The 10,113-nt window shown below is 32.1% G+C and overlaps 1 protein-coding gene and 1 non-coding gene across 3 annotated transcripts; one reads left to right on the top strand and one right to left on the bottom strand.

Moving 5' to 3' along the window:
* Nucleotides 1-214: 214 nt before the first annotated feature.
* LOC120067249 (AT-hook motif nuclear-localized protein 9-like) lies at nucleotides 215-5,497 on the top strand. Of its 2 annotated transcripts, none has more exons than XM_039018776.1 (6): nucleotides 215-460; nucleotides 1,276-1,771; nucleotides 3,545-3,612; nucleotides 4,088-4,219; nucleotides 4,712-4,873; nucleotides 5,078-5,497. In XM_039018776.1, exons 2-6 carry the CDS (start codon nucleotides 1,360-1,362, stop codon nucleotides 5,306-5,308), a joined length of 1,005 nt encoding a protein of 334 aa, XP_038874704.1. In that variant the 5' UTR covers nucleotides 215-460; nucleotides 1,276-1,359; the 3' UTR covers nucleotides 5,309-5,497. The 2 variants fall into 2 exon arrangements, with proteins under 2 accessions (XP_038874704.1, XP_038874703.1); XM_039018775.1 differs by having other exon boundaries at nucleotides 215-571.
* A 1,876-nt stretch (nucleotides 5,498-7,373) lies between these two features.
* TRNAE-UUC lies at nucleotides 7,374-7,445 on the bottom strand. Its single transcript has one exon. It is a non-coding gene; the product is annotated as a tRNA-Glu (tRNA).
* Nucleotides 7,446-10,113: the final 2,668 nt, after the last annotated feature.

The following is a 10,113-nucleotide window of genomic DNA, read 5'->3' as shown; positions in this document are numbered from 1 at the left end:
AAATCCAAAATTCACTGGGTGAGTATGTGCTGGTGCTCATTGGAATCTCATAATTAGCAATTCACATCAAATGCTCTCTAATCACGCGCCAACAAGCGCGTGTTGTCAACCGCAAGAATGATTTAATTAAAAAAAAAATTAAAAACAGAGAGAGGAGAAGAAGAAGAAGAAAGTGTAATGTTATCCAAAAACAAAAGGTGCTTTCTCTGTTAAGAGATTTTGTTTGCTTTCTCAAATCTCTCTTCCTTCCCTTCGTAAAGCAAAATCAGCCCATTATCCACCACTCGTCTGTTAATCACAAACACACAGAAGAGAGAGAAAACAAAACAAAGAAAAAACAGAGTAAAAAGGAGCTTCTTCTTACCCTAGAAATATGTATTCTGATAAAGACTTGTGCTCAGTGATTCCGTATTGAATTATTACCTTCTGGGTTTTTGTAGTAATTGCTCTTCTTCAATGGGTATCAACCCAAAATCCCCTTTCCCCCCTGCATTATCCTTCTCCTCTAATTTGTGATTTTGCTTTCTTTGTTTTTCTGAGACTCTTCTGCTCTTTTCTCCTAATTTTGATGGTTTGACTCTTGCTCTTCCTTTCCCATCTTCTTCATCTTCTTCTTTGCATGTTGCTGATTGAGAAATAACAGTGAATGGGGAGTTGGGTTTGTTTTTCTGTTTTTGAATGAATGGCATTTTGATATTTTTCTCTCTTCTAATTTTCCTCATTCTCTCTTTTGCTTGAGTTGAGAAAGGGAGAGAGAGGACTGGAGGAAACTGGAAAGTGTTCTTTTCATTCTCTGTCCTGTTTTTAGCCCCCTTTTTTCTTTTAGCATTTCTCAAAGTTTGTGGGATTTGAGTGGTTTTTGTTTCTGGAGTTTTTAACTTTCACCCTTTTCTTTTCTTTTCTTTTTTTTGCTCTCACGATTTGAAGTTTGTTCCTGAAAAGATGCTTGGTGTTTAAGGTTGTTGATAACGTGCTGGTGGTTGTGGACCGGTTTTACTTCCTCTGTTCCCCTTATCTTCAACCTCAAGCTTTTTCTTTCTTTCTCTCTTTTTTGTGTTTTTATTTGGGTGCCAAGTTTCTGTGTGTTCTAAATCAAACCCCCTTTTACTCTTTTGTTATGATTCTTCCCTTTCCCTTCAATTCTTTTGCCTTTTTTCCCTCTGTTTCTTTTTCCTTCGACTTTCTCATCTTCATTTCCAAGAAATGCATGGTAGTTTCAATTTTCAAATGATATTCTAACCTTGTAGAAACTGTCCTTCCTGTGTTTTGTTGTAGTAGTAGTAGTTGCTGTTGTTCTTCCTCTTAGAACCTGAAGCCTATTTTTCTTGAGATTTCAAGTTAAGTACCATAAGAAACTAGATGGATCGAAGGGATCCGATGGCGTTATCGGGGTCGCAATCGTTCTATATGCAGAGAGGAATTAGCAACTCTGGCTCTGGTGCACAGGGTTTGCGTTCCTCTACTAACCCAAATGTGGCATTTCAAACCAACACTGGAGGCAACAATGTTGGATCAGGGTTGCCAATGGACCCTAACCCTGCCATTTCACCTTATGGTGGCAATGTAGGGGCTCAATCTGGTGGAGTGGTTGCCAGTGAGCCGGTGAAACGCAAGCGAGGCCGACCTCGCAAGTATGGAACTGAAGGGACTGTGTCTTTGGCACTGTCTCCCTCTCCTTCTGCTGTCAATCCAGCCACTGTAGCTTCTTCCCCGAAGCGGGGAAGGGGACGGCCTCCCGGGTCTGGAAAGAAGCAACAATTGGCTTCTCTTTGTAAGTATTTATTGAATCCTTTTTGGCATTGCACCATAATAGATCTCTTGTATTCAAATAATTGTTTGGTTTCTGAATTATCCTCATCACTCTCTTGGGGAAAGAAGTTTCTCTCTCTTAGTTGAAAGAGATTAATGGTGGACTATTTTACTAAATTTTAAGGGATAAATGTGGCAAAAAGAGAGGAGGGGGTGGGGTTTTAAAAATATAAATCTAAACTGTAGCATTAATAGTATAATTGTTTATTCTTGGAGAGTTTAAAGGGCTGAAAATGCTTAACTTTTCTTGTTTAAAACAGTTTTAGAAAATTGTCTTTCATGACTAATTTCTAAGTAAGTTTTTGCATCATAAAGACATAAACTTGTTTTAAGTGATACTTTTGTGTTTTTCCCTTTTTAGGTTTAAAAATCTATTTAGATTACTATACTTCCATACTTGTTTTATCTTGTCCCTAACTTTCATCTATTTTAGTTCTTCAATTCTCATATATTTTATTTTAGTCCCAAGCTTTTGAATATGAAATTATTGTAGCAGTGGACACCCAACTAGAATTAAATATTGGTTAATAATCACTTTGGTCTCTGAACTTTTATGGAGATAACAATTTAGCCCTTGAAGTTCGATCCGTAAGCATTAAGTCCTTGTACCCCTTTTTTTTTTTTTTTTTTTTTTTTTTTTTTTTTTAATTTACTCTTTGTACTTTAGTATGCAACAGTTATTTTTTGTAATTCCAAATTTGTAACAATTTAATCTCCGTCCTAAAAAATTTCATCAAATTAAATCTTGGTTTTGATTATTTAACGATTTAGACTTCATAGCTTATAAAGATATTGGGTCCTATTTAGTTTATTGATTTACCTAGGTAAGAAATGCCATTTAATCTTAATAATAATTTTCACGAGAAGGACTATAAGACTAAATTGTTGCAAAATTGTAAGTACAAAGACTAAATCATTACAAATCAAACTTAAGGGACTAAGTTGTTACTTCCATGTAAGTTTAGAGACCAAAAGTGATTATTAGCCCTAAATATTTGATATAAAGTAAATATGTTTTGAAACTTGATATTTGACTTGCTACATGCGTCCTAACATACATATTTAGGTAGATCTGAACATAACATTGTTGTGCCTATGTTCAATATTTACAAAATGAAAATGATTAATAACTATAATATATTTCTATAAGTTAATGAACTACTATTTAATGTTTGAAAGTTAAGGATCAAATTGGATGTAAATAAAAGACCAATGACAAGAATAGGATAGTTTTTTAATTCTCATCCCACCAAAACAAAACTCTAACCTATTGTTACAATTTTCTTTTTTGAAACTTATTGTTACAATTTATTTTTTGGTTATTGGAAATTATTAAACTTTTTTTCGAAGATGTCTTAGGGTGTGTTTAGTTTAACTTTTTAAGTGTTTAATCTTGAAAATAAGTCATTTTAGAAAAAAATCGAAGTGTTTGGCAACTGTTCAAAATAACTTTTGAAATAATTTCAAAGTGTATTTTAAGCAATTTTTATCAAAAGAGTTTAAATAATAATGATGTTTTGGAAAATAACATTTTTTCATTAGTCAATCCAAACAGACTCTTAATCTTTTTGTGAACAGATTCCTAAGATATTTAATTGCCCATGATGTGTCTCTTGTTTGGAACAGTACAATCTTCTCTTCCAAGCTCAACTGAATTTAAAAAAATATTAACTCAACGGGTTCCAATTTTCTGCAATTTCACTAGTATAAAAAATGTAATTTTCCTTTTTTGTAGGTGAAACACTTTCTGGATCAGCTGGCATGGGCTTTACTCCACATGTTATCACCATTGGAATAGGAGAAGTATGCTGTTTCCTCATCTGTCTGTTTCTTTTATTTTCACAAAACATTAATCTTCCATTCATATCATGACTAATTTATGACAAATTCATGTGGGAAATGTATATGATTTTGTTTTTGTTTTAAAACATGATCTCGTTGGTGCATTAAAAATGGTCAATAGTAAACATGGCCTTATATGTGCGAGTATATATATATATATATATACTTGTTTAATTGTTCTTTGGTAGAATATCATATCTAATGGGCCAAAACTAGAATAGTTCAGAATTTTCAAGATTTTCATCATCTTGTTGAAAAAGTATTTTCATCATCTTGTTGAAAAAGTATTTTCATCCAATGCCATGTATTTCAAAAATTGAGTGGTAGCAATTGTTTCAAAAATAGATGTTTTATATGAGATACTGGGGATCTTATTTATTCTATAAAGAAACTACATTCATATTCAAACTTTGATATTTATTTGACTAATATGTAGGATGTTGGTGCCAAGATTATGTCATTTTCACAGCAGGGACCAAGAGTTGTATGCATCTTGTCAGCAAATGGTGCCGTCTCCACTGTTACTCTTCGTCAGCCTTCGACTTCAGGAGGCACGGTCACATATGAGGTTTGTCTATTTTTCTGATGTTATGATGGAGTTGGAGATATATTTTCATTGGATATCTGACCTCGGAACATTTGGTTGTCAAGAACTTTGTTAGATTTTAATATCTTTGATATGCGACTACGTTGAGATTTGAACCTATGTTTTATTTTGACATGCGACTACTGTGAGATTTGAACCTAATGCTTTTTTTTTGACATGCGATTACTAAGAGATTTGAACATAATGTTTTTTTGTTGACATGTGACTACTGTGAGATTTGAACCTAATGTTTTTTTTTTGACATGCGACTACTGTGAGATTTGAACCTAGTGTTAGAGGCTAGGTGGGGGGGGTGTGGGTGGTATTGATAACCTTGTTTTTCTCGTTTGAATCCTATCATATTACAATAGCAAATTTGAACAGCTTCATAGTCTATTGGATTTTATTTCTGTAGAACTGATTTAAACTCGTGTCATGAAATTGAATTCTATTTTTGAATTTGTTGATCTGTAGGGTCGTTTTGAGATAATATGTCTGTCAGGCTCATATGCCCTTGGAGAAGTTGCTGGTTCTAGGAACCGCACTGGTGGTCTGAGTGTTTCCCTTGCTAGCCCTGATGGGCGTGTTATCGGTGGTGGAGTAGGAGGAGCACTTATCGCAGCAACCCCGGTTCAGGTAGCTTCTTGGTTTCAGTTAGTTCAGCAGACTTGCGTTCCAATGCTCTGTCAAAAACTCAATTCAAATGAAAACTATTATATATTATAATCAAACTGCTGCATTTGGAGTCTGTGAATTGTTGTTGGAGTCTTACGGTTGAATCTGTGACGTGTCGTGTCTTTTACTGGGACGAGACTAATCGAAACATGAATGTGTGATTAGGTGATAGTAGGGAGCTTCATGTGGGGCAGTTCAAAGTCAAAGTACAAGAAGAGGGAAGCTGTTGAAGGCGTGATTGACTCAGATCATCAGTCAGTAGATCATGCAGTAGCAATTGCGAACGTGCAGCAGAATCAGAATCTGACTCCGACGTCGTCGGTTAGTATGTGGCCGTCCTCGCAGTCTCTGGACATGCGCAATGCGCACATTGACATTGATCTGATGCGCGGTTGAGAGCAGTTTAGTTGGTAATTGTCCCACATGTCTTGAGTACTTGTGAAGTCTGTTAGGTTAATTTAAGTGAGATTGAGTTTGGATTTATGTTGCTGTGGTTAGATCCTGATTATTGACATTCTAATTTGTAGTTTATGCTTTTTTTTTTGGTAACCAATGAACATGAATCCAAGTCTGGCTTTCTGAAAATTGGGTCTGATTCAAATCTTCATTACTATTTCTATCTTTGTTCCTCTTCTAGTCTGGAGGAAAATTCTGCCATGTCGGAGGTATAAATGTTCACAGGGCGGGCTGGAGAATGGCACTCTCATCAGAGATGTCTTCAAGTAGAATTTTGGTTAAATTTTTCAAGATTGAAATGGTAAAGGAGGCTAAAGATAAGTATGGTGATATAGCTTCGAAACAAAATTATATATTTTTTTTCACAAGTTATAGGTTTAAATGCATTTAAAGATTTTTTTTAATCGGAGAATTGAATATGTACAAACCAAATATAATCAAAATGTTTCACCATAATTTTTAAAAGTTTAAATTTCAATATTGTAACGTATATATTTTTTGTTTAAATATTACAAAATAGTGTTCAATTTAAATGAGTCAACTTGAGATATTGCAGAATGTTCCTAAATTATGAAAATCAGCAAAATCGATTTTTGAATTAACAGATAGAAATTCCTCATCCTAAAAATTGCCTCCACAAACTCCAACTTTCAAAAAGAATAATAAATATTTATTATATATTTTAGATTCTTGTAATTGTGTAATGTAAGAAAAATATTGTTTGGTAAATTTTAGTTTAAATTTAAAAAAAATTAGTGAATAAATACAAAAATATTTTATTTTAGATACCACAACTAAAATAGATTTATAATCAATTTTTATAAAATATTAATTAAAAATTTCACTTAATTTTAGATGAATCTAAAAGCTAGCATGACGTGAAATTTGAATTTAAATATGTTTTAGCAAATGCAGAAAATGGTTATGATTAATTAGAATGTCAAACGTAGCCTTAGACATGGGTAGACCAACACTCTCTCCTAAAATCTAATGCTCTAGAGCAAATACATCATCATTTTTTTACACATATACCTTAAATAAATAGGTTAGTTATATAATTGTCTAAATTTTCCTCTTTTTTTTTTTTTTTCCTAATATGAATAACTTAATGTGTTATTATTTTGCGCTGGCTCAGTTAATATTTTAAACTTCATTTGTGAGGTTAGAGGAGTTCTCTTCATTTGTGAGGGTTGAAAATTTTAAACTTCAAAGAGGTTAGAGAGAATTTTCTACAATCATAAGACTCATGAAAGTTGAATTACTCCTCAAATATACAAAGTCTCCTAGAGATACACGGGTTCTTTCAAGACTTCAACTTTGAGGACTTCACGCATTTCGTTTTCTCAAATCAAGCGTATACATTCAATTAAGAGAATTAGAGGATCAAGTTCTATAAATCAAACCATATCTACATCAAATCTACATGTAACAAGTTTAACTCCACGAAACATGTTTCTCCGGAAATCTTGTGCGAACAAATTGGCATGTCCAATACACATTTACCAACTGTTCACTCATCAAGATTCTCAATAAGAAATAACACCTATTAATCTTTTCATGTGTTTCCTAAATTCACAATTGAAGATAGACTTTTGTTCGAACCTCTTACTCCCATCGTACTAAAAAATAAATTTAGAGTCTTTAAATTTTTTTAAATTGGAAGGAACAAAAAAATTCAAATATAGCAAAATTTTCTTTTTGTTCTCTAACAAATGAAATAGAACAAAAATTTAGATCGTCAACCAAATATGCTTCTATTTATTTATCAATTTGTAAATTTAAACTAATATTGTTTTCTAATTTCCTGGTAAGAAATAGCCTATTTTTAGAAATAAGTTTCTAATCAACCTTAATCGTGAACTTAACCGCCCGATGAAACGTTTGAAATAAGTGCTATCTGTAAATAATCAGAAAGAAAATCTGCTAAGATAAAAACGTTTCAAAAGAAAAAGAAAAAGAAAACCATAAAACCATTATTTATATAAATAACAAAGCAAAATTAAATTTCCGTTGCCGGGAATCGAACCCGGGTCTCCTGGGTGAAAGCCAGATATCCTAACCGCTGGACGACAACGGAATTACTGATAACTATATTTAAATAATATAATTGTTTCCTTAATATCCATTTTTTTGGTGAAAGATTTTATATTATTATTATTATTATTATTATTATAATATATTTTCTTGTGCTCACTAGTCACTACTTTTAATATTTTATTTATTTTGTTGTTTTTTTTTTTGATCTTTTCAAATGATTGAATTACAAGTTTAGTTGTTATATATTTCAACATTAGAATATTTTTAAATTCCTCATATCAAGAGAAAGAGAAAAAGTGAACACATGAAACCTATCTGAAATCAAAGCAAAAACTCCTAATAGCGAAAGCATGTAGGGACAAACACCAAAATAAACATGAACAAACAATTCAAAATACAACCATCTTCTATCAACAAAATAACTCATTTTCATAGAAGCCTTGATCACTATATCAACAAAAGTAAACAAATCCCATTAATATAGAAACAACCATAAAAAGACCATCAAAATAACTATCATGGGGGTTGGAGGAGTTGAAAAGCACAACCATTTTCTATCAACATTAGAACATTTCCAAATTCATAATATCAAAAGAAAGAGAAAAAGAGAACACCCTAGCCGATCAAAACAAAAACTCCTAATGACGAAAGCATGTAAAATCAACATGAACAAACACTTCAAAGCTCAACCATCTTTTATCAACAAAAATAACTTATTTTATAGAAGTCTTGATCACATTTAAACATAAAGACTACCATAACTGTAGATAGCCAAAGCACTTCAACACACTTAATCTAATCAAACACTTTAACAAACTAGAATTGAGAGAAGAATATCTTATAAGTATTACCTTTTAACTATCATTCGACTGTTTCCAACTCCTTTATGTGGTAGATGTTCCTTCTTGAATTGTCAACCTTTTTAAGATTTCTTCAATAACGGCTTGTTGTGATTCAACCACACTTTGCAAATGTGCAACTTAAGCATTTGTTTCTTTAGCATGCTGATAACTTGCATCGTTCCTAGTATTTCTTGGTCTTGATCCACAATCTTTGCCCTTCATATGCCCCGATCGTTTACCCAACACTCGTTCACAAATTTCTCTAATAGGCAATCAAATTACTAATTGAAGTTAGGTAGATCTTATTAGTGTCAATATTATATTAAGTGGAAAAATAACACTTATGATTGAAAACACACCCTTAATCTTCTAACGTGACGACTTCCTAAATTTTCCTTAATTTCTCAATTTATTTATTTATTTAATTCTTAAAACCTTCAAACTATCCTCTACTCTCTTGTTTGCCATAACCTCCAAGGTTGTGGGTTTCACGAATTTCATTTTTTTTAATATTATTATTTTGTCCTAACCTTTAAACCCTTGAAAAGAAATATCAATACATCTTCTACTCTCTTTCTTTCCCTATCGCACACAATATCAACCTAAGAAAAAAAAAATAAAACACACAGAACAACCTCGAGGATCATACTTGGATTAGGTTTTTCTATTTTTAGATTGAATCGTACGTTTTAGCCTTTGTAGTTATAAACTGCAATGCTCTTTGCCATAGTTCACTAGTTTAGCACATTAAAGAAAGAATTCAATCCCTATGATGAGATGCTAATGTGGATTTTTTTTTTGCCTTTTGCAAAACAGTTTCTAGTGGTATAAATGAAGGTCATGACTAATTTTTCCACCATGAAGATCTCAAAGATTGGATGCAATTGCCCAATTTATCTCTTAATCACTTTTTTCTCCCTCTTTCTCTTCCGTAAACTCCCTTTCTCGTACTGCAAATTCTTTTAGTGATGCAGATTAAAAAAAAATCGCTGATAATGATATTTTGTGACATATCTTTAATGCATTGCTATAAGTTACCTTTTACCAACAAAAATTGTTTGCACCATTAAAATTTTTTCATTAAAAGTATATTTTCTTGTAGTGTATATTGAGATTTGTTGTTTATTCGATATTAATAATATTTTCTTTTATTTTCTTTCAGTGTTGCGACAAACTATATTTGACTACGAGGACCAACAATTTCACATGTCTCAATAGGTGAACAATGTGATGATAATTGCTCCTTGTATTGAAACTTTAAGGGTGGATACTCACTGGGATCTTCAGATTGATTCAGTAACATCTTGACTTTCCATTTGGCTTTCTCAAGAAGCAATTTTATAGTCTTTTCTTCAATTGCCTTTGCCAACAACAACAATTCTTTGGATGCCATCACTTTCTTGAGAGAGAAAGATATGAGAGATAGAAATGCATTTGCGTTATCGGGCATGTCGTCAATTTTGTCGCATGAAATTTTAAAATCAAATTTAATTCTTGAAAATGACCTGGATTTTATTTGTTCGTAGAAGTGTTAACATCTCTAAAATTTATTATCTAATTATTTTTCTTTAATATATAAACTTTAATGTTTAGGCATTTTTAACCTTTTGGGTGGTTAATCTTTGGACTTGATCTTCTTGAATGGACGGTTTTTGGACTTATTGATATGTTTGTATCCGTTTTCAGATTTATTGATCTTTTTGTATCGGTTTTTGACTTATTGACTTTGATCCATAACTTGCTCATCTTCTAAAAAAAAAGAAAAAAAAACTAGAAAATCTTTCTATTATATATATTTTCTCATTCCACATATTTTTCTTTTGCTATTTCTTATAGCAATTTTCTCTCTTTCTCCCTGTTTTTTCT

This window comes from Benincasa hispida, chromosome 12 (genome assembly GCF_009727055.1).
Source record: "Benincasa hispida cultivar B227 chromosome 12, ASM972705v1, whole genome shotgun sequence".
In the NCBI taxonomy this organism is placed as follows: Eukaryota; Viridiplantae; Streptophyta; class Magnoliopsida; order Cucurbitales; family Cucurbitaceae; genus Benincasa; species Benincasa hispida.
The sequence above is the reverse complement of the archived record's forward strand: the minus strand, read 5'-3'. Positions and strand labels throughout refer to the sequence as shown.